The 24,800-nt window shown below is 37.9% G+C and overlaps 1 protein-coding gene across 1 annotated transcript; it reads left to right on the forward strand.

Annotated features, from left to right (window-relative positions):
- The first annotated feature begins 3,227 nt into the window (after positions 1-3,227).
- On the forward strand, positions 3,228-24,670 carry PI4K2B (phosphatidylinositol 4-kinase type 2 beta). The gene is made up of 10 exons (XM_063157737.1): positions 3,228-3,525; positions 7,524-7,681; positions 12,587-12,787; positions 13,284-13,415; positions 14,748-14,901; positions 16,404-16,471; positions 16,964-17,060; positions 19,468-19,601; positions 20,655-20,714; positions 23,207-24,670. The coding sequence occupies exons 1-10, from the start codon at positions 3,228-3,230 to the stop codon at positions 23,378-23,380; spliced, it is 1,476 nt and encodes a 491-aa protein (XP_063013807.1). The 3' UTR covers positions 23,381-24,670.
- Positions 24,671-24,800: the final 130 nt, after the last annotated feature.

Consider the following 24,800-nt stretch of genomic DNA (forward strand, 5'->3'; position numbering starts at 1 on the left):
GGCCGCGGCGCTCCCGGCGCCGCCGCTGCTCCCCCTCCGCGCCGAACGGGCCTGTGCGAGCCGGGCACTCCCCGCCGGGAAGGGGCGGACGGGGGCGGTGCGGCGCAAGCCGCGCCGTGGAGCTCCGGGGACCCGCCCCGGCGCCAGATCCGGTCCGTGGGCAGCGCTCCGCTGGGCCGCCCCTGCCCGGCCCGGCCGCTGGGCGGGGCTGGGCTGGGCCGGCCCCGGTGCAGGTGCAGGCCCGCAGGGGAGCGGGGCCGAGCTTGGGCCTGTCACAGGCCGCGTCCCGCTGTGAGAGGCAGCTCGCCCGAGCCCAGACCGCTGGGCTGGGAAGGGCCTGTTGGTGGGCTGGGTTTCCCGGCCCTGCTGAGTTTAGGCTGTTGAGAACAGCCGCATAGCTCCCCGCTGCTCCGCCAGGGCCAGGGCGTTCTCTGCTCCTCGGGACGTGTCTCGGGGCACAAGTGCTTGTGGGACGATCCTCAGGGAATAGCAGCAGCCTGCTAGGGCTGCGGGTATAACCCAAAACTGCATCACAAGGACAAAGACATGTTACCCAGCTAGACCTATTTTATTTTTGGTTTTTTGACACAACACCAGCAGGAGATTTGCAGGCCAGGCTTTGCACCTTTGCTAGGAGCTGCCAGTAAGGCCTCAGCAGGTGGAAGCTTCCCTGGAGCACGGGCAGCCGGCCGCGTCGCTGTCCTTTGCCCCCGGCGGCCACGGGCACCGGCAGGTTCCCACTTGCATCCTCGAAATAACTAGTAGGGAGCGTAAAACAATTTAAGAGGCGGGTTAAGTATGTGGTGTGTTTGTTCCAATGTTTAATTATAACCAATGTTTAATTATTTAATTGTATCTGGTCGACTGAATCTGTTTATGAGATCTTACCTGATTCTTCTGTTTTACAGTTTTAAGCTCAGACGTGTGAAGTGAATTGGCGTGTGAAGTGTACGTAGCGACCGTCCCGCTTCTGTGAGTTTAGTTAGCCTGATTAGGATGTTTTGAGCGTTTTGACAGAGAAATCTTACCCACCTGTTTGAATTGTTGGCTCATACTATAAATAACACAGTTTCATGGCCCTTTGAGCAGAAGAGAGCTCCACAAGTCTCTCCCCGTTCGCGGTGCCCGCAATCCCCGGCGTTGCTGGATGTGTCGCGGAGCAGCTGCTCCTCCGCGCCTGTACCACAAGAGGGCGCTCGCCTAAAGCGATAAGCGCGCATTGTGCGGGAATTCCTCTTTTTTCCATCTTCCACTCCAGTGTTCCGACAAAATGCTCAAATACATATGAGCAGATGACTAACTTTGCTCTGTTGGTTAGAAAGATAGTGACAAAAGCGTTAGCATGAGGAAAATGACCCAGCTTATTTACATGATGTAATTCTTAGTAATTTTAATCCAGGTGGCTAATAGAAAAGTATTAGCTATTTGGAATTTAAATGAATGGTTTGTTAATTACTGTGACTGTAGTGTATATTTTTTTAATTATGAGTTCTCGTGATGTTTGAACTCTGCACTACTGAAGAGTGAGGCAATGTAAAGGCTTTGTTAGATCAAGACCTGTGAGCAAGTTGCAGAATTCTTATTGAAGCAGAAGCTGAAAACTATCAGTTAATTGCATTTAAAAATACAGTAGTATGTGTAGATGAACGCATAAACCATCAAAAAAAAAGTTTTTTAAACTTTTTTTTTGCTGTGAGGCTGGCGAGACACTGGAACAGAGTGCTCACAGAAGTTGTGAATGCCCCATCTCTGCAAGGGTATAAGGCAGGTTCAGTTGAGGTCTGAGCATCTTGTTTAGTGGAAGGTAGCTTTGTCCATATCAGGGGAGTTGCAAATACCTTTAAGGTCTTTAAGGAAAATCATTACGTTTCCTTCCAACCCAGGCCTTTCTATGAAATAACTAACGAGTTTTTATTTTTTCAAAAGCATTAACTCTCAGTCTTTCAGAAGCTAGTGAATTGTCTGTTCAATGGAACATTATTGAAACAGATACTACTCACTTGTAGCTAAAGGGAGGTGCAGTATATTAACAGTATGCTGGGGAAAATGTCAGACTTCTCCCTTTTAGTTTGATCATTTTGTTTGCTTCACACAGAAATTAACATCTGTTTAATTTTCTGTATGGAAAATTACATTCAGTTGCTGTAACCTTCGTATTTGTGTTTACTAGGCAACAAATGGCTATTCATCTGGAATCACAGCTGACTGAGTTCACTTTTAATAGAAAGGAACAGGAACAGAAATGCAAGTGTGAACAGATTTTATCAAATATTACAGATATTAATAGTTACACAGGTAAATGACACTCAGCCTAACTCCAAAGTCCGCTGGCTGACAGGCAACCCTAGGCAAAACAAACACAAATCCAGCATTTCAGTAAGGTTATATTTTGTCAGTAAATAAGAAAAGTGATTTTTTTCCCTGTAATCCAGATTATGCACATGTTAAATTCTTATACCATGCTCTTAACTATGAGAATAATCAATAATAAATATAAACAATTACTATTTTTAGCTGAGAACTGATTTGCTCCCAGTATAACCCATTATCTCAATTCTATGCAAGTATTTAATGCATGTGTCGTTCTCCCATATTTTACCAAAACTTGAGGAAAACCTCTCTTCAGCAGACAGGACTGGGAGAATGCATGCAGGCTGAAATCTGATGCACGGGTTATAGTTGTATATGTTATATCGTTGTATATGTTTGGGTTATAGTTGTATTCGCTTTCTTCAGTTAATAACGCATGGACAGTGGGGGAACGTGGAAATAATGGCAATATATTCATACTGTTTTCTCTTATGCTGCTTTTAGGCTTCGTTTTGGAAGTTACCGTGATGATGGTATAGAACAATGTTGTGCAAAGTTTGGGGAGGGAGAGCAGCTGGCTATGGCAAGTGGTGGCCAGGAGGCAAACGTGTTCCAGGTGTAGAAGTAAGGCGAGCGTCAGGGATGTTTTAGGGATGTTTTAGGGGTGTTTCAGGGATGTCCGGCGCCGAGAGCCGCTGTCCGGGCTCCTGACCGGTCTCCGGCCCGGAGCAGCCCCAGGAGCCGCTGCCGCCCCCGCTGGCGGCGCCGCCGCGGCCCCTTTAAGGCAGGTGGCGGGGCGGGCGCGCGCACGCGCGGGGCGGCGCAGCCGGAGCCGGAGCGGCGGGAGCGCCCCGAGCCCGCCCGGCCGCGCCGCCGCCGCCTCCTCCCGCCGCGCTCGGCCCCGGCCCCGGCCGCCCATGGCGGAGCCGGGCGCGGAGGAGCCCGATGAGCGGCTGCTGATCCTCGCGGAGCCGCCGCCGTCGCCTCCTCAGGCGGAGCCGCCCCGGCGGGGGCCGCAGAGTGTGAGAGCCGCTCCCGGCGGGGCCGTGCGGCAGTGCGGGGAGCCGGGGCTCGAGGAGGTGGAGGACTCGGAGGAGTCGGAGGAGTCGGGGCCCGAAGGTGATGGGGAGGACGAGCCTCTCCTGCGGGCGGCGGGGAGCGGCCGCGGGCGGCGGGCGGGCGCCGCCTGGGCCAAGGAGCGCCGCGCCGCCGCAGGTACGGCCCGGCCCGTTCGGCGGGACGGGACACGCGGGGAGCGGCAGCGCCTGGGGAGGGTCTGGGGCAGAGGCAGCCCCTGCCTCGCTCTGTCCTTCCAGCGAGGCTACAAAGTGCCTGGCGGGACTGAGGCGTGCTCGCTGTGTCCGATGGCACAGCATCGGTGAGGGACAGGTGTGTTGACCTCTCTAGATGTACGGGCTCGCTGGCCGATACTGAAGGGAAGATGCTGCAAACGGGTTGAAATCCCACTGCTTTGTCCCTGTGTGCAGGGCTGCACGGACTCGTTTACATCTTCATGAGTGGCTCCGCTGTCACACTTCCCTGCTCTCTGCTGCTTTGTTGGGCCTTGTTTGTTTCTGTCCCGTTGTTTGAAACTTTTGGCTTTGCCTGTTTTAAAGATTGTTTTGTGGTGGGACTGGCTGCTGCTTCCTGAACACTTGGAGAAGTGTCAAGTTTTCAGTTTGACTTGCATATCCCATAACTACTTTTTTTGCGACCCCCATCGTTTCATCTTGAAAAACAAGTCAGTCTGTGTTGGTTCTTTGTTTTACTCATATGCTTGCTTTGTAACCATCACATGCTTTAAGAGTTTTAGATGTGGGCTCTACTGTCACATTTTTGGTTTTCATAAAGATGCATCCTCTCTTTCTATTTTCAAATCAGTTCTTAAAGAGAGAAATAGAATGTGAAAGTCCAGAAATGCAAGAACTTAGTTATTAATTTGAAAACAGATGTAAGGGTGCTCATTATCTAATTCTAAATATACTGGAAAAGTGATGAATTACACGATATTTATTAATTACTTTCTTTTCTTTAGACTTAGAAGCTTTCTGATTTTGTGCTAGTTTCTATAAAAGTTTACATCTAGGATGGGTTTGCTGACAGAAGTATGTGGAGTTCTGTCACTTCTTTGTTGCTGTTGTAATTATGCTGTAGGATTTCTTGCCAGAGATTGACAACTCTGATTCTTTTGCAACAATACAGTACTTGAAAAAAATTGAAACATCCCCCCCCCAGTCAAGTTTAACAAAATAAGTTGTGCTAATAATTCTATTTTAGTAACTACAGAGAACTTGTACTTGTTTGGCCATAAAGACCGAAAAATCTTGGCTTTTAAGCACTGGTCTCAAGTGTAGTCCATACCTGTAATGTAAACATGCCATTAAATGTGAGAGTTTTCCTTTTTCCTGCAAGACTCAAGATGTGTTAAAGAACTAGAGCTTCTAGTAAAGTATTTCTGGAAACTTTAAAAAGAAGTTGATACTTCAGAGTGGAGGCTGGAGCCATGGGTCTTGCACCACTGAAGCAATTAGGATGGTGAATGTAGAGTGTTACTTGGAATCTGCCCCAAAAGTGTTAAGAAAATCTCAGAACTGATATTGATTACAGCATCTCATCCTTTGTTTCCTTGTCCTTACCTTTTCTGTATGTGTGACCCTTGAAGGTGCAGGATTGTTTCACGTGTCAGGTGGAACCAACATGCACCAGATGTTACTCATGAATGTTATTAAAACCCAGTGTTTCCTTAATGGAGTTATGGTCAGACTAGGAGCAGATGGAATTGGTTAAAGTGCCTACCTTTAATCATGTTAATGTTTAAAAAGTATAAATCTAGCTTGGTGCTGAAGGAGCTCATACCTGTTCCTCTTGCAGAGCGTATTAGTTTGGCTTAGCTCATGCCATGCTAACCTGATGGAAGAACAGGTTGAGGTGCATACATGGATGATAGCGTTTGTATCTTCTTTGGCAAGTCTTCATTGTTCCAATACAGAGCCTTCACAAACTTGGGCCTTGTCCAAATTAATGTGAAAAAAGTTCTCAAGCTTGGTAGTTTGACTGTGTGCATGAGTGGGAGTTTAATGAGAAGAGTAATTTTCAAGAGTAATTGCAAGAGAAACCTTAATTAGTTATAATTGTAAGTCTAGCGACTGTACTGGGAATAAGTTGTGACATAACATGCTTTCTCAGTGGAAAACTTGATTAAAATAATTTTTACAAAATAAACTAACTCAGAAAAACCCAAACCCTGCCACATTCAGCAAATACTATCTTCAAGTAATATGGCTTATTTTCATATGGAGAGGGTTGATAAACTCCTTAAAATGCTAGTTTTCCTTGGCAGCCTAAATGTTTTTTCACACCACATCACTGTTGTAATGTGCTTCCTAGCAGCACAGTAACAATACTGAGCAAATAATGAATTTCAAAAATTATTTATCTTTACTTCTTTCAGTGTGCAGTGTAATGGGTATTTTTTGTTTTAATTTATTTTTTCTGAAGTTCTCTTATGTTAGAAAAGATATGGCTGAAGAATTTCCTCAGACAGTGAGACTACTTAGTGGTTCTAGATTCTAGAATAAATGCACAGAAATTAAAAACTGACCTCTGAGTCTTCCACACAGTCAACTGCAATCCCTGTGATACAAAGTTCATCTGTAGGTTTTCTTCATCTGGAAGGTAATTGTGCAGAATGGCTTAGCATGGATGTTGCACTCATTTGGTAACAGTATAATGCACAACCCTGATTTTGCTTTCCCTGACAAAAATATGAACTAGTTGGAGCTCAGCTGTGTGAGGTGATGAAGATGTGTGGAGATAGTTGAGGCTTGACTGTGAAATAAGAACCACTGATTTAAAATTACTATTTCCATTAAAATGTTTGGTTTATTTCCTTAACTAATTTGAGTACTTTGTGGCAGGAAAACCTTTGAACCTCTTCCCTCCCTCTTGTCCTACTCTAAAGTCCTAAAGAGTAGTTTATCACAGCAGTATTGGCCAAATAATTAAAACAGACTCTGATCTCATGGGCTGTAGCTGTTGATTCTTAAGAAGGATCTATTAGCTTTAAGATTTCTATTCCTTGTTGCAAACTTATACTAAAATTTTCCTATTTTTTCATGCTTTTGGACTGTTTTTGTTTGGAGTCCATGTTACTATTTTAAGTGGTATGTGCAAGCAAGTGCTAATGTTCTAAAAAGTTTCAAAAACTGTCCCGAGCTACAAAAAAAAGGGTTTTTTGTGTTTTTTGTTTTGTTTTGTGTTTTTTTAAAATATTTTTTTATTTGACTCTCCACAAACTTTTAAGGAGTATCTTTTTTGAATGGATTCTGTGTTGGTTGACATTCCAGAAGGATGTATACGAAATTTCTTCTATTGCTGAAGTGGGAACAAAGCAACTTTATCTGTAAATGTTTAATTTAGAATAATGTAACTGTTTGTTAATGGAGAAATGAGCCCTAATGCACAGGCCCTTTAGAATGCACTCAGTGAAACAATCCTAGCCTTAAAAGAAGGTATAATAATCTACAGTATCAAAACTCGTGAAGAAATATTTAAAAGATTAAAAAGTCAGTACTATTCTGACACCTTCCTTTTTACTTGTCTTTCTAAATGTTTGCATGGAGTCCTAAAGTTTGCACAAATGTCTGCACAGTCCTGACTTCTGGTCAGGCAAAGAAATGCTACAAGTTGCTTACAGTGTTTGAGTGCTGGAATGGTGCTGGAGTGCAGGAGTCACTGCTGTCTTGGTGCCACTTGTGAGTGCTACATGTAGCAGATTATTCAGTGGATTAACTTCCTTGCATTTTAGCAGATAATAAACATGTTAGCCAAGCTCTTAAATGAATGGTACAATACTATTCTCATAGTGGATAGTGGGCAGGGCACAAAATAATGTGTAAAATCTTTGATGCTTTTTTTTTACTGTTGTGACTTTGAACCCTTTTTTTGCCTTAGATTTGTTTCATAAATAAAAAGAGAAATCCTTGAAAATTGTAAACACTTAGCAATGGCAGTCTCAAATTTGTTGTTGCAGATTTGGCTGGTTTACTTAAAACAAAAAGTGGAAAAACTTGCACTGATTCAATGGGCCAGATTTTTCAGCCTGCTGTTGGATGGGTGTCAGCAGGGAAGGCTGTTGGCTTTTCAGTGTCTTTGCTTATGCTTAATTTGTAGTACAAATTGCACTTAAGACTGGTTGTTTTCTTGTTTTTCAGGGCATACAGGACATACTGCAGATATGAATATATTTTTAGATGATCCAGAATTTGCAGAAATTGTTCTGAGGACAGAACAAGCTATAGAGTGTGGAGTTTTTCCAGAAAGAATCTCTCAAGGATCCAGTGGAAGTTACTTTGCTAAGGATCCAAAAGGGGTGAGCATGTTACTGCAAAGTCAGACACTCCATCAGCAGCAAGCTGAAAATGGAAATTCAAAAATTCTATCTAGATGCAAAATAATTTAAATAAGTTATTTAATAATTTATTGTGTGCCAAAATTTATTGTGGAAAAGTTAATGCAAGTAATACTTAGATTTCTAATTATATCTTGCTGCACAAGCAAAGGCAAAATAATAGTTATTTTTGCTGCAGCTTTATCACATTTTTAATGATCTGCACCAAAGGAAAACTGAGAGGACAAAAAGGGCCTCTAACATCTGAAAGCAATTCAGGAATTCCCTTGTGCAGAATCTTGTTCTCTGTATGTTTTAACTGATTTTTGCTCAACTGAGCTCCTGATTTCAGTATGGTTTAAGTTTCTTTAGCTAAGCCTCCTGTATTTTTCTCTCTTTTCTTGTTAGCTGGCCCTTTATTTAGGTCTCCTTTCGCATATATGATTGGTACATGGGCAAGGAGAGTGATATCATCAAATCTGCCTTTCACCTTGTACCTATCTGCTGAATCTTAGGTGCAAGATGTGATTTCCCCTCTGCAAGATTTGGTTTTCCCTTCTGTACTTGGTAAATGGTACCTTGAATAGTGATCATCAGTGAGGTGTCCTAAGGTTACTTTGAGACAGAGAAGAAGTAGTTACCTGAGTCTCTCTTGAAAAGTAGCGTGTGGTTAGCATTATTAGCATTATTGTAAGAGGAAATGATGTCTCAGATATACTTTCACATTGTTTTCTTTAAATTAGAAATCTTTGCTACTGACCTGTTTCACAGAATAAGACCTCCAATTGCTCAGCTTTTGTTAATTTGTCATGTATGATTTTATTTTAAGCTCAAGCAACAGCTTTTAGCTCTTAGATGTAGGTGTTCATTAATCCTGAAGATCCCAGTTATGCTAGAAATGGAACACTTTGAATTCCTAGGTTTTCAGGGCATGTTTAAGATTTTTGTCATTCCCATGACAGTAATTTCCCTTTCATTTAGAAGGTAGCATGGTTTTTGTTTAGGTTTTAGTCATATTATTGTTCATTAGAAAATATATTCCTGTTTTGCCAGTTAATTTTCATAGTTGTTTAGTTTGTTTTAATGGCAATTTTCTGGTGGTAGTTTTTACACTTTATTGAATGAAGTGGGGTCTTTTTAAGCATAGCTACCTAACATTAATATGAATAAATATGTCAAATTATCATTTTATTCTTATGGAAGGTGGCAGAACCACCCCTTCAGAATCTTCTGAAAACTGCAGTTCATATGCCTGTGTTCCAGGAAAATTTGTTAGTAATGATCCCCTTCATTCTGGTAGAGAAAATAAAAAGGAGGGTCTCTCTCTTTTTGAAACCTGAAGGAAAACAAATCTTTCTGTAATGACTTTATGGGATTCTTGCTATCACATGCAATGCTGTAAGTATAAAAACTTCTTGAGAGTTCCAGCTTCAGGTCACTCTCTTTTATAGTAGCTTAGATATCAAGTTCTTTGAGTTTTTCTTAATGCTGTGCAATCAAGATTTTTTTATTCTTAGAAAGTTAGTAGACAAATCACTAGGGAAAGGAGATCACACCATATGTGCAAATCTGTTTTGTCTGTAGCTCGTCTAGGTTGATTTTGCTGGGTTTTGGTCACTAGCAAATGCCTGAGGTACTGAGCCCTGGCAATGGTGAGAGAGTGTTTGCGCATCATTTTAGTGTAAACATAACCAAAGTACTTTGGAAGGGCCATATTATTCCTTTTTTCTTATGTGATGATTTTCTTATTTGTTTCACTTTTCTTTTGCTGTGTTGTTTTTGTTCCCAATTAAGTTTCCAGTAGTGAATTGCCCTCCTCCCTTATGCAGGTCATTGATTTGAATATAAATATTTAGGAGAAACAAAGATTGAGAGAAGCAGAGTGTTTATTTTATATGGTTCAGAAAAAATTCATTGCAAAATATGAAAGTAGTTGGGATATGGGACTGGGAGAATAATGATACTGAGTGCTTAGCAGACTTTAAATTTTGCTTTCATTCTTTGCTTTTGTTCTAGAGCTTATCTGTATTTGCTATCTATATTAAAGGTCTGATAAAACTTCATTTTGTCAATAGTGCAACTTTCATGTGTAGAATGGATTTCAGATCCTGTTTGAGTATTGCATCATTCCACTTCAGACCGGTTCTGTCACTTGCTTTCTCCTATTCCTCTTGAGTAATCTCCTTTCTTATTCTGGGAAGGAGCTCATTAAAGATGTGCTAAGCCTTTTTCGTGGTCACCTTCTGAAGTGCCCAAAATGAATACCAAATTACAGATAAAATAAGCAGTTTCCATTAGGTCACCTTTTATATATGCTTATTTGGTTCTATCAGAAATAAAAACTTCAAATTGCATAATTAAAATTAGCTTTTTGCATTTATTGGCTAAAGTTAGATGGCTGCATACTGAAATGGAGTTCAGTACTTAAGCAGCACTATTACAGAAGGCTTGAATATGTCTGTGTTTGTTGTTCTTTATGGAAGCAATACATAAAAGACATTATGTCTATTACAAGTTGTTCTGCAATATGTTCCTGACAGTTTCAATTATTTGCTAGTGTTAATAGAGTCAATCTATAAATGCATTTTGACTGGCAAAATTAAGACTGGCCTTGGTAGCTTGTTCTATAGATTGAACTTTTTTCTTCTATCCTGGTCCTCAACAGCAGTGGCTCTGCAAAGTTCAGCAAAAGTTCTAACTTCAGCAAAACCTTGAAAACCATATCTAGATTTGACTGTATAGCACAGTACAGTCCAGGCTGCTAACAGAATGAGCTAAGCTCCTTTTTTAAATGGGCACTTACTAGGAAGTATTAGCCAGAGAGTGAGTCAGAAGAGATAATTAAAGGTTTGGCATGTACTTCTAAATACACCACAATGATTCCAAGAAAAGCAAAGCTACTAGCTTTGTTTTAAGCAGGTAGATACATGTGATTCAATAGGAAAAAAATAAATAATTTTTTAACAATTCTGAACCTAATAGTAGGATTTTGACTAAAGTAGTATTCCAAATGCTGTGAATTAAAAAAAAAAAAAATTTGTAAAGTATTCAAAAACATGCTGGCCTCTCACATTGTATAGAATATTTATTGCATTTGTATAGATCTAAGTCAAATTTTGTCTGTGCAGTTGTATTCAAGGTTTTGAATGCAACATTAGAGTCACTGATAACAGCATACCAAACCCAAGAGAATTCTTGTCAATTTGTTGATAGGACACTAATTCTCTAGTATGACTGCAAATAATAGCATTTTGTAACTTAGTTTTCCTTTAGTTAATGGGAATTAATCAAAATAGATGGATGAGACATACAATGCTACTAATGCCTGGTGTCTTGTGTATTTGTTTACAAACTGAATGAATTAAATTTTCTGTAGTTACTTAGTCTTGGGCAATCTTAGACAAAGCAAGATTGTCTTGGAAAAATTGGTTGAAAAACCTCTAGAAGTTAAACCAGCTGGTCAGATCCTCTCCAAATGCAGCTGAATCAGCAGCTACTGAAGAATACTGCTGGTTTCTGACTGCCAGCAAACATGTTCATGACCTGAGTGTGAATCAGCTTTGAGTGTTGGTGCAACAACCAGTAGTGTTCAGCTTATTGGGATACTAACTTTTTTCATATGGATTTAGTAAAGTACTAAATCCATATGAAAAAATATGTGAAAATGCTTCTTAAACAGCTGTCCTTAAGTATTTATCAGAAAGAATTTTATTTATTTGCCATTGTCCAGTGAGAAGGTGCAGAATTTCTAAGGCATTCCACTTGAGCTACTGAAGAGTCATTATGAGAACTTTGTGTGCTAGGCCGAAGTTTATCAATTGAAAGGTTATATATTTTAATGTGGTAATAACCCTGTGGCCTGAGGTTAACAAATAGAGAGTCCTGTGCAGAAGGCACCTTGAGAAATTGCCAATTTAATGCTTGTGCTGTGGAGCAGCATTGTTTTAACATAACTCCTGAGGAATGCCTAACTAACCTTTTGTTAGTTGCACCCTGTTTAGGAGACTGCAGAACCTGGCTGGCTGTTCCAGTCTCAAGCTGCATTTAAGTTTCTAAAGGATTTCTTTTTTTGCAGCTTATCTGCTGGGTTTTAACCCTGTCATTTTTTGGCTCCTTAACAGTAAATGTGTTGTTCTTTATTTTTCTATAGCAATGTATTCTGTAGTTCATCGTGTCTCACTTTGCTCTTAGCTTAAACATTCACTGTTCCTACTGTCCTTCATTATTCACATATTTTGTGCTTATTCTTATTCTTTTTTCAGCTTTCTCCAGTTTAACAGATTTCTTAAAGCATAGTGTCCAAAATTGGGCTCTGACTAATTTTAAAAACAGGGCTCTGACTAATTTCAAGATTTACTGTGTGTCTCTAATGTAAATGATGGCTGATGGTCATTTTGATCCATTCAAACTCAGAGTAATAAGAAAAGTAGATTTAAAATAAAATAAAACACTTGATTTTTAGTGTTCTATATGTTTGTCACTTTTGTGGGGCCATTACATCTCTGAAGTAAGTGGTCAGTGTGTTGTTGGTGGGCTGAAAATTGTTTTTAAAGCTATTTTCTAAACCACTTTTTTGAAGAACCTAAATATATGTTTTAAAATGCAATCCTTTTGAATTTTGACAGAATGCTATGAAAAAGTAAATGTTGGTTTGGATTTTCTCTTACGAAGAGCTTATTTTGAATTTATACTAATCCTAAAGAAGCACTTAATGATAAATTTATTTGGAGTTTAAATTTGGAATTCAGTTTCATCATCTTAAAAGAACAACTGTAAAACACACTGGATATGATTAAACCAATATTTTCAAATAACTACTTTAAAAACTAATTTTAATATCTTGCAACTCAAAGTGCTCATATTTTAATTTTATGTTATTTACCTTAGAAAATTGTTGGAGTGTTCAAACCAAAATCTGAAGAGCCTTACGGACATCTAAATCCAAAATGGACCAAATATTTTCACAAAATATGTTGTCCTTGCTGCTTTGGCAGAGGCTGCCTCGTTCCAAATCAGGGATATCTCTCTGAAGCTGGTGCCTATCTTGTGGATGAGAAGCTGGGGCTTGGAGTTGTACCTAAAACTAAGGTAAAAGTTAAAACACATAAATTGCTGAATTTTAAAAAAAAGTGCTGACATATTTGTCAGTTTGTGAACTGTGGTTGTATAGATAGCCTTGTATATCATGTGTTATTTATAAGTTATTTATAAACTTTTGCAATTACAGAGGCACAGTGGTTTGATGTAAAAAAAAGTGACTGTGATTTTTGATTTAATGGGTAATTTTGAGATCTGAATTGAATCTCTTCTTTGGAACCACTTTCTAGCATTTTCCAATACTTTTTGTGCCTCATGTTTTGATGAGATTCAAATTGCAAAAGTCAGCATATAAAATTCCCATTTTTGTTTGCAATATGTAAAATAGAGAACATTCACCTTTTGATATAACATTTATCTGTTGAAAATGCCTGATGCTTGCTTCTTATTTTTATATTTTTTTATAACTGAACATAACATGAATTGTAAATTTCCAGTTGAAATAATGAGGAATTCTGAGCTGTGTTTAACTTTGTTTAATTTTAAGGTTGTCTGGCTTGTCAGCGAGACCTTTAATTACAGTGCAATAGATCGTGCAAAGTCAAGGGGAAAAAAATATGCTTTAGAGAAAGTGCCAAAAGTTGCTAAAAAATTTAATAGAATTGGACTACCTCCTAAGGTAAGATCAAAAATAAGTAATTTGTGCACTTCCTGATTCTTACATAAAACTTGTTTTAATAAAGGGGTATTTATAAGTAACTTCCACGGTAGAAGAAAAAAACTTGTTGCTTGTTGAAAACTGTCTGAAATTTGATACAACTGTTTCCATGCAACATGTATCCACTCTTATATCATTCCTTCTTCTGAATTGTTTTAATAATCTTCTCATTCTTTATTCCAGTCAACAGTCCAGTTTTCTGCTGGAGTAGTAATATATTAATGGTTATATATCTCACTTTTACTCTAATGATTGCTTACTACCTGTCCTTTCAGTGTCATGTTTTGATATTGTCAGTCTGTTTTTCCCCTGCAGTTTATCAAATTTAATTTTTTTTTTTAATTTTTATTTTTTTGCTTTCTATTGTTTTTATTCTTTTGAGTACCCTGCTGTTGTGTTCTTCCTACTTCCCTTTTGTCTTATGTGAAGACTACACTGACTAAAAACCTCACATCTTTCTTGCCTAATGAGCCTTACTGTATCCCCAGAATATCATTACTGTGTTCTAATCCTAAGCTTTTGAAACACAGGTTATGTACAGTTGGTAATCCACTTGTGGCAGTTCCCAGCAGTTTAGATCCATGTGACAGGGGTTGTGCAAGCTTGGATGAGCACAGTTATTCCACGTGCTGGGTGTTGATCTATCTGCATTTTGGTTCTCAAATAGAAGTTCTTGAGCAGATTTGAGAGCTCAATTTCAGTCTTGAGCACCTTTCACATATGTATGGAGCCTATGCCTGCTCTCATGTTCTTCCTTGGACTCTTTTGGGAAATGTATTTCAGCCATTTTTTGCAAAAAACATCTTTCTTGAAGAAAGTGATTAATGCTGCTGTTCTTATCAGTGATGTTTTAAGGCTTTTCAGAGAGGAAGATTTTTCTCCTGTAATTTTTAGTGAGTGTTCTCTGAACTATTGAAAGAAGTTTTCCAATGAAAAAGAGAACAGGTGTTACATCTTCCTGTTTCATATATTTCTTCTAATACTAACTGTTCATTTACACTGAGCTGCCTGGCTATATTTTATTCCTGATAAACTCACTGAGTATTTTAAACAAATATTTTTTAAAAATCACTATCAGAACTCCCAGAAACCCACCCTCACATGATTTGACTCTTACCTTTTATTTAAGACTATAGGAATGAAAGAGAAATTTATTTATTGCTTAATTTAATTTTTTTTAGTAGTAATACTTCTGAACTTTGAAAGTATAGAACAAGTTTTTCTGTTAATGTTGAGATTACTTATGAGACTTACCAATGTGTATTTTCCTAATGCAGTTTCTTAATATTCCAGGTTGGCTCCTTCCAGCTGTTTGTTGAAGGATATAAGGAAGCTGACTACTGGCTCAGGAAGTTTGAAGCTGATCCTTTACCTGAGAACACAAGGAAAGAATTTCAGTCACAGTTTGAAAGATTGGTTATCTTGGATTATGTCATCAGAAATACAGGTATTTGTTAGTATCTCTGGTATTTATCTATTTTTGTGAGGCAGAAAGCAATGCTGCCTGAAAGCTGGTGCTTAAGGCATTTAATGCATTTCAAATGCTTTTCTCACATTGATTGATGGGCATAAAGAAGCAATTTAAATTAAAAAAAAACAACTTTGGATTAATACATTGAGTATTGCAGTACAAAACCCGTCCAAACAACTCTTTGATTGTTGCTCTCTATTTTTGAGCAATGTGAGAAGTCGAGAACAAATGCTTTCATTGGGCTTTAATTCTGTGCTTAGTCCATTTCCTGTTTCCCTCGATTAGGATAAAGGATGGTGAGGTTTCAGGACCCATAAGAAAAGCTGTGACTACAATTGCTTTTCTTCTAAACTGGAGCTGGTGATAGATAGCACAGTTTCACACAATAGTTCATATTCATTGTGTAGGCACTGAGGTACCACTGCAATATGTACCTCTCTGTTCTCTTGCACTCTTGTTTTTATCACTTAGGAGCGGGGATTCTTCTCTTACCTATGTCGGTGAATTACTTCTTGAGGAATTCAAAGGCAGTTTTATGTTTAAAATATTTACTTTGCTGTTTTGTCTGAGGTGGGCATCTTTGCTTTTCTTCAGACACACCAGGTCTAACTCATTTTCCTTTTCTCAAGTTCTCTTTTTAGAAGCAAGCTAGAAGAAAGTTTCATAAGAACATAATACTTTCTAGCTGTTGCCATGGTCTGTCAGCTTTATCAAATAAGCCTCAGTGTTTCCAAGCAGGGTTTTTGACATTCTTAAAGATGTAAGGAAAATACTCAAAATGCAAAACCTCATTATCTGCATAATTTGACCTTCATCTAATATATCTAATCATAATAGAACATAAAAATCTCCTTATGATTAAACTGAAGGGAGCACCTTAAAATGACAGAAGGTCCTACAAATCCATGCAGTTCATCCTCTGTCTGAAAGACCTTCTCAGAGTGTTTAATCTCACAATTTTTCTTAACAGTGCAGGCATTTTCCATTTCTTGCCCTTCTGTTCAGTTTTGCCCCTTCTCCATCTTTGTAGAGTTTTCTCCATGTTTTCTCCATGTAGTCAAAGGTCACATTATCTACAATTTTGGAGGCCTTCTCCATTTCCTCATCAGCATTAAAACAAGCTTAAAAATTGTCATTTGGGTCTGATAGTGGTTTTCTCAGCAAAAATGCACACCACAACAAATCTTTCTGTGTAAAATGAATGAAGATAGTTTCTTTTGGCCTTCTTGATATTTTGCTGCATATTCAGCCAGTTGGGGAACCTAAAGAAGGAACATGTGGTAAATTTGGTCTTTCCACTGAATCGATTGCCTGTACGTTTCAGTAAAACTAAGCCACATGTATTGGGAAAAACCCTTTTTGAACAGTTTTGCCTAACTCCATGGGTGAAGTGTCAGTTTACAATACTGTTTTATGTCACTGTAAATGATGATTTTTTTATAAATGACATCTTGTGACATGCATTTTCCTGTTTAAAGACAGAGGTAACGACAACTGGTTAGTCAGGTACGAAAAACAAGATGACGGACTTGATCTGTCAGATAAGGTAAGAAAATTGTACTCTGAAACTTATATTCTTTAAATTGTTTAGTTTTGTAACTTGGTCTTTCTGGAGATTAGGGTTATATCCTTAATCCTGATGCATGGTCTCAAGAAATATGATAACTACAAATTATTGTAGGCAAAATGAGTGGAAAAGCTGTTTTGATTAGACTAGGTAGAACAGTGCTAGACACTATTTTTATTGTTCTGTACTTTTGCTGTACTAGCTTGGGCTATAATAACAGTAACAAAATCCACTGTTGCTCAGGTACATTTCTTCATCCATTTGTGCTCTGCTTATTTTCTGTTTGGGAAAGGGCTTCTCTTTAATGGTGGTAGAGTAAGAAATTATACATGGTGGAATTAAAGCAGTATCCAAATAGTATTGTTTAAGTTGAATTTAACCAGTGAAGCTACAAAGTATATTATTTAGTGTTTTTAATGAGTTTTGCTGTTTGTGCAAGCATGTATCACTTTTTGAATATTCCTTCTGTAGGATAGCCAATGGACTGTAACTAAAGAATCTATTAAAATTGCTGCAATTGACAACGGTTTAGCTTTTCCTTTTAAGCATCCTGATGAGTGGAGGGCATGTAAGTACTGCATTCTTCAATCATTTTCCTTTTAGGGGTGTAACTTTTATTTGTATTGTAGTAAGGAGCTAAGAAATCATCACGGTAGCTATCTATTGAATTTTTAAATAAAGTACTCTTCTTCAGAAAGTTAGCAACAAATGCCATTTTTGCAGTGGTATATGTGATTTGGTTCTTCATATCTTTTACCTTTAAACAATATTAATGCATGGACACTCATAAACATAGTGTATGTACTGGTGGAATTGGAAGCATTTAGCAGCATGTTTCTCACACAGGTTTTCTTGAAAAACATAGTGGAAAATGATTGAAAAGATTTGCAAGTTGTCCCTCTGCTGGCCAAATTTCTATTTCAAAATGAAGGGTACTGTTGTAGATGGACAAGTAGGCAGGTTGTTTTTTCTTGTTTTCAGCTTTTGCTTACTTTGTAAAAGTTAGTCAGTTTTCCATCTGCTTGAAAATACTATTCCTGTTAAAATGAGGTTGTTTTTGACAACATCTCTGACTGCTCATCATTAGGAGGGAAGTGCCCAACAGGGCTTGCAGTGACTTCTGTGGGCTATTATCCAGTCAGGTAATTCTGGCAGTTAGGTGTGGGCTAGTTATACTGTCAAAAGGCTGGTTGAGTACTCCACCCAGAGCTCTGTGCAGTCTCTGTTTTGTTACTAAATAGATGCTGTCCTATATATCTCTTGGTTACAGTCACTTCTGTAGCTGTTCTAATGACACAGCAATTATTGCTTATTTTATACCATCTTTACTTCAGCATCAAAAAGAATAAGCTTGCATGATCCTTAAGAATTCTTTTGCAGATGGACAGTTTTGTGATAGTTTTGTCAAAGTAAACTTGTATTAATATTTTTACAAATTGCAGGCTCTTACCCCCTAGAGCATGGTTTTGATGACTAGAGCTACTGGGTCACTGAGAATAACCTTCTCAAAGTGAGAGAGCAGAATTTGCAACAGGCATAAAGTTGGTCCAGCAGGGATGAACAGGGAAATTCTGACTGAATTGGGATGCAAAATTTAAGTATGTTTTTTGGAAAAAGGAAAGATGTAGAGACTTCCCTGAAAAAATAGAGAATTTTCCAAAAGTGCAAGAATGGAGTTTGGGATGTTGGAGCTTGGCTGGAGTACAGAGGACATAAACAGCAACAAGAAAGGGCTGGGTAAATTAGAAGTGAGAGTGGGACTGAAGAAAAGTGCAGCAAAGACATAAAGGCATAAGAAACAACAAGTTGCTCAATGCTGACTTAGCCTCAGTTTTCACTTGTAAGATTTGCTCTGTCTCTTGGATCTCAGAGCTCAGAAGTAGAGCCCCTGGGAATGAATCCCCAAGGCAGAAGAAAGGGAGCACTTAAGCAAGGTGGTCACACAGAAGTTCATAGGAGTGGCTGGGATGCAGTGGAAACAGTGGCTGCTGGCTGGTGCTGTTTGTAATGCAGTTTCCTCATCCCTCTTGAGAGACTCCAGTAAAGTGAGAGGGTTGCTTCAGTCTCCATGAAGACTGGAGTGAATCATCCTGGAAGCTGTGTTCAGGCACATGAAGAACAAGGTGCTGATGGGGAAGCCAGCATGGATTTACTAAGGACAAACTGTGCTGATAACAAGGCAGCTGTTAATGATGACTGCTTCAGTGGCTGAGGGGAGGGCAGTGAATACGAATTTTTTTTCCTTGCCTTTGGCAAGGATTTCTACATGCTCTGTCATAGTGTTTTTGTAGGGAAATGCGAGTTATGAACTGAACAGACATGAATGTGAACGATGTGGAAAACTGGCTGCACTGTCAGACTTAAAAAGTTAAGGCTGTGAGCAATTGTGAGGAAGTTTAGGGGGTGGCCTGCTGCTAGTGACTTTTCTCAGCTCCTGCAATTAATAATTTGGTGTCTTGTTTAATATCTGGTAACATTAATTGCTTTTGCAGTATAATTGGGTGAAAGCTGTCTGATATCAATTACGTGAAAAGTTATGAATACTTTTCTTTCAACATGCTCAGAAAAAGGCATTTTAAAAATTTTTAAAATATATTAAAAATAGTAACTTTGTTAATTCTTCCATATGAGTCAAATACTTGAAAGATTTCTATTTGATTGCAGCAATTATTTTACTCCAAAGGAAACTGCCTTACTAAATTAAGGGGAGGCCTTAACTGTTGCTTACAATGTTTAATTTATATACCTTTTTTACTTATTGCTTTAATTAAATATTTATTGCTTAATATATTTCACTGTTGGAAAAAATGGCTTAGCAGTTGTAAAGCTGCTTGGGTAGCTGTAGCCAAAAGGAATGTGTGGGGTAACAATGTTGGGAAAAAGGGATGGTGTCCAAGGTGAGAACTTGCAGTAGGTACTACTGGACTCAGAATTTCATTTTTGCTTGTTTATCATTAAATGCACTGTTTTTCTAGATCCCTTTCACTGGGCTTGGCTTCCTCAAGCAAAAGTTCCTTTCTCTCAGGAGACCAGAGACTTGGTTCTTCCTCGCCTTTCTGATATGAACTTTGTACAGGACCTTTGTGAAGACCTTTATGAGCTATTTAAGGTGAATCAAGTGCTTCTTTGAACTATTACTGAAGTAGCTGATACTTGTAATGGGACAGTTATGTTCACAAAAGGAATAACCATCTAACTGCTGAATGCCAAGATACTATGCTATTTTACCTTTAACATTGGCATGGTAGAAAGGGTTTATGTAATTATAAGGAAACTGTCACCAATGTGGTTAATTGATAGTAATTAACTAATCTGAAAACAGAAATTAATTATTCTGTATCTAAGTTTCACATGATTAATTAAAGCTAGTTTACTCTTACATCACAGATCTGTGTAAAAACAACAGTTAACATACCTATGTGGTGTGTATACACTTTAAGTTATGTTAAACACATCATTTCCTCACAGCTACACTTTAAGTGCTTCCATACCTTTCATATACCTAATTTTATATGCATATATTGTGCTAAGCTGCTGCTGAAGTTCTGATCATATTGAAAGTTAAACTCACTTTAAAGATACTGAAACTGTCTACAGTATTTACATGTAAAGAGTGTCCTTTTCTAAAACATTTGTGTCAGATGTTTAAGTGAAATAATCCAATTCAGGATTAAAAGAATTGGAAATTTTAAACTTTTAGTGAAAATGCAGCTGTAATGTCAAAACTAGATCCTGAAACACATTTTTGCTATATTAGCATCTTTGGCTCATTTGTGTTCAAAATGCCTCTGGGCTTGTTAGTAAGGTATTGGTAAATCTGAAGGAGGAAGTATTTTCTGCTGGAGTCATCCTGAGAGAAAGGGCACTGTGATGTGTGATAATATTAAGCCTGGTATCTACCAGGTATTTACTAATGCCCAAAAGTGGTATCCACTGATGTATTTTATTTTATCATGTAGAACAGTCTTCATTTTCACATATGTAAACTTGATGCAATAAATTGACCTTTTTGTGATCCATACTGGCATTCAATTTAAAGCTTTCAAAAATTATTAGAGTGGGGGTAAATATGCATATTATGATATTGATGAACTTGCATGCTAAATATATAGCTAAAAATAAATGGGTTATTTACCATAAACTGTTTGTTTTCTAAATAAAGACTGACAGAGGATTTGACAAGGCTACTTTTGAAAACCAGATGTCTGTTATGAGGGGACAGGTAAGACTGTTTTTTTACATTTTTGTTCATGTATTTAATTTGTCATCACACCTCAGCTGCTTTCTTTAGAGCTACAAAAACTGACTCCTATGAATGACATTTGAAGGTATTTTCATCTGAGAAGACTAAATTTCTTTCTAGAGTTTGTTCTTATTTGTGGATAGCTAAAACAGCAGAAAGTGTATGCTGATTTTTTTTTTATTTTTATAGAAAATGCTTTTATTCTAGTTCTTTGTTATTGTTTTTGTGAGGGATGGGGGAACATAACTGTATATTCTTAGCAGGTATTTTAAAAATAAAAGAGTCCTGTATTTGGAAGGAAAATTTGATGTCTGATTTCATGATGCTATTAAAATAAATGTGACTTTATTTTAGAGGGTCAACATGATTATTAAAGGCAATATTAGGTAATAAAATTTCTTCATCCTATCAAATGTTGAAACCATAGTTCAAAACAGTCCAGCCATTTTCAGTTTAGAAATTTGTTCAAATTTAAGTGGTGGGCTTGTTTTGTTTTCTGGGTTGTTTGTGGTTTTTTTTAAACACTAAAGTAGGTGAAGAGGGGGTTTCTCCATTTCCTGCTATTTTACAATTTGACTGATGTGAAATACTGGAGAAAAAGCTTTAGCTAAGAACAAATTTGGTTCATTGCAGGTATAAAAGAGTGATTTCTGCAAGTGTAAGGCAATTGAACTAGGCAAATAATTAGTCCCATTTTCCCTGAATTTATTGAAACTTAGTCCTTGTGTTCATAAATTCAACATGGATAGTTTTAAGACAATTCCTAGAGTGTCTTAACTCAATGTTTTCTCTGTAGAATTTCCTATATCAAGATGTACCTTGCACAAGACTGCAGCTCTGCTTAGTCAAACACAATCCCAGTTACCATCTTTTGTGGGGTAGCTAAAAGACAGCAAACCTTACTTACTAAATTGAATTATAGGAATTGTTTCTGAAATAACTCTTCTGAGAAGTTTGTGTAGTCACTGGAAGGTGGGTTCTTGAAGTACTCATGCATCCTAAACTGTATTAAGTAGCTTTTTCTGATGGGACAATTGCCTTCAAGGAATCTGTTATTTAACAAAACACTTGAGGAAAAACATGATTGATATAATTGAGAGTGATATAGCTGAGGCTATCAAAATTAATTTTCCACTATAAAGGCTGCATCTGGACCCTTTCTTCACACACTGTCCCTCAGGTGGATTTTTGCAGATACTTGTTTTACTTTTGGGGTTACCTCTCTAACTATATGAGAGTGTGTTTCACTCTGTGGAAAATGTTTCAGGCATGGAAGAAATGCAGATAATGAGTAATCCTTGGATGCTATTGGAAATACATTGGCAGACAATGCTTTTTAGCACTGATTTTAAACTTGCTTTTGGTGTAAAACCAAAGTATGTTATGAGGGCATTATAGAAGACTTGGCTATCTAGATCACATGCTAAGGGATTCATTCAGTTGGGATGAATTTGCAGTATATCCAAAGCATTCAACTATATCCTTAAAAATGAGAAATTAAGAATTAGAAAATGAAGAATCTAGATACAGAAACTGTAGGGAAACATAGCTTGCATGGAACAGTCAAGGTCTTTAAATCTAAGATAGCAAACCTAGTTAGAAGCCTATTTCTGTGAAGTGTAGGAAAATTTTGGGAAGAGTTTCAAACCCAAAAGAAACAGTTCTCTCAAGAATGTAGAGTCTAAGCAGTGGGTAACAAATCTACAGAAGGTTGCATTAGAACTTTGAGAATGTAAATGTCAAGTGGAGGTGCTGGCAGAACCAAATTGCAGTAAATCATGCAAAGACTTTGTTAGGGTTCTGTGGCCATGGAAGAGCAGAAGAAGCAGAGAGATCAGCCTTACAAGGAAGAAAAGGGCATTGTGCATGGGGAAAAAAAGCTTGGTATTAAGGATAATGCAAATGTGTCACTAGAGCTAAATTGAATACTTGCCTCAGTTTTCAGCAGGATAACGTTGAACATGGAGTAAGTTATGAGGGCAGTCCATGAGCACTGAAGTTTTGGAGGAAAGATAACAGACTCCTGGGAGCTGACAGCTGAGTTTGGGTCTTAGCACTGGGTTTGGTATGAGCTAATTATATGGCTTTATATCTTCTGATATGAAAATAAGTTGTAGCTAAAATGCTGGTACATCCTATGTTAAATCATGTTGATGGCTTTCTTTAGGCATTTTTTTCACTAAAGGTGCAATGTTTTCAAGAGATGCACTAAATTCAAAATACTCTTAGAATTTTCTGAAAATTTGAAGAAGACTGCATGAAATAGGAAAAGAATGGAAGGGTAGACAGCAGTAGGATGTATTCATGTTACCAAATAAATGAAATATTTCTACTTGCAATAGCTATCTTTTGAAATGAATTTATTTAGCAGTACAGTCCTCTACAGAATTGATTGAAGAGTGGCATCTAAAATGATAAGCCTGATAGTTTTGTTTGTGCATCCTAACCTCACCTGCTTTTACTCTTTTTAGATCCTAAACCTTACTCAGGCATTAAAGGATGAAAAGAGTCCCATTCAGCTTGTTCAGATGCCACGTGTGATTGTAGAGCGAAGTAGCACTGGAAGTCAGGGCCGAATTGTTCATCTGAGTAATGCTTTCACACAGACCTTTCACAGCAGGAAGCCTTTCTTTTCCTCCTGGTAGCAACAAAAATACATGGGAAGAGTAAGTTTCTCTTAATTTTAGAAAGCTACTTCTGTGTAAAGGTTCTGCAATAATGTACTTCTGCTGTGTACCAAGAGCTCTGACTGCCAACACCTCAGAACTTAAATTCTAAAGACTTAAGAAATGTATTTTGAATGTAATAAAAGTTTACAATTTTTGTGTCAAAATTGTGAATTCTTATGTCAGGGAATGAAAAGAATTTGTCCATGCTGTATTTTTATAGGCTAAATTAATGTATTCAGAATAATATTCTGGAGAACGGAAGAAAATTTGCATATGCTGAGAAACTAATTTTGAGTACAATAGGAATTTTTGGTTTAATATAAATGTGAGAATCCATACACTAGAAGTTTCTTTTTATATGGCCTTTTAAAAAAAACATTTAGAATGTTATCTTTGATTGTGAAAATGCTTTTTCTTGGAATTTCTTCCTGGTTCTTTGAACTGGTTATAGATTTTTGTAGACTAGTTACTTGAAAAGTCATGCACTTAAAAAAAAAGATCGATCTGTCCTTGAAATACAAGTTAAAGAAATGGAGAAGGAGGAAAATGCTCCAAGTAGGCTTTTTTTGCACGCAGGGACCAAAAATAGTTTAATAGTTGAATTACAGCAAAATTCAACCCAAGTAAATACACAGTTTCTACTGTGACAAAATACACTCAGTGTATGTTTCAGAGGCTGAAATGTCACTGTAGTGTTTGGCACTTGTATATATATTTAAGCACATGTATGGAGATCTGTGATATTTCTTTGGAGAAGCATCACCATGAAGGAATTGAATTGCACCATGTTGTTACAGGTTTGTTTTGCCATTCATGTAAAAATGTGTTCATCTCTCGTCACCAGAGTGGTTCCTCTGCTAATGACAGAGGCACTAATGTGTTCATCACAAAGCCAGTCTGCCTTCTAAATTTCTACCTAAACACAGTTTGGGTTTTTTTGACTGGAAAAAAAAGGAAAAAAACCTGGAATACCTACAGCACAGAGAATTAATTTGTGCCCTGGATAATGTGCTCACCTGCCAATTGCCATTTGCATTTATGTTTAAGTTACCTGGTTTAAGACTTGACAGTCATGTTTCTAGGTCTGTGACTTATGTAATGTGGGAAATATTTTTATTTTAATAATTTTCTGGACATTTAAGACTGGGAAGGGGAGAACGATTGCTGCTTTTATGAAACTTTCAGTATTTCAGATATTGCTGTATTTTGTAATTCTAAGCAATATTGTTGAACTCAGAAATAATAAAATGCTTGTATTTTATATAATTTTGAGTGGGTGTGAATATTAATGTAGTGTGTCAGCAACTTCAACAACTTCCAATGTGTGAACCTTAAATGTCAAACACGATACAGTGCGGTTCAAAAGCGACGGGAATGCCTCTATAAGCTCGCCATG

The sequence above is a fragment of the Melospiza melodia genome, chromosome 5, assembly GCF_035770615.1.
Source record: "Melospiza melodia melodia isolate bMelMel2 chromosome 5, bMelMel2.pri, whole genome shotgun sequence".
NCBI lineage: Eukaryota > Metazoa > Chordata > Aves > Passeriformes > Passerellidae > Melospiza > Melospiza melodia.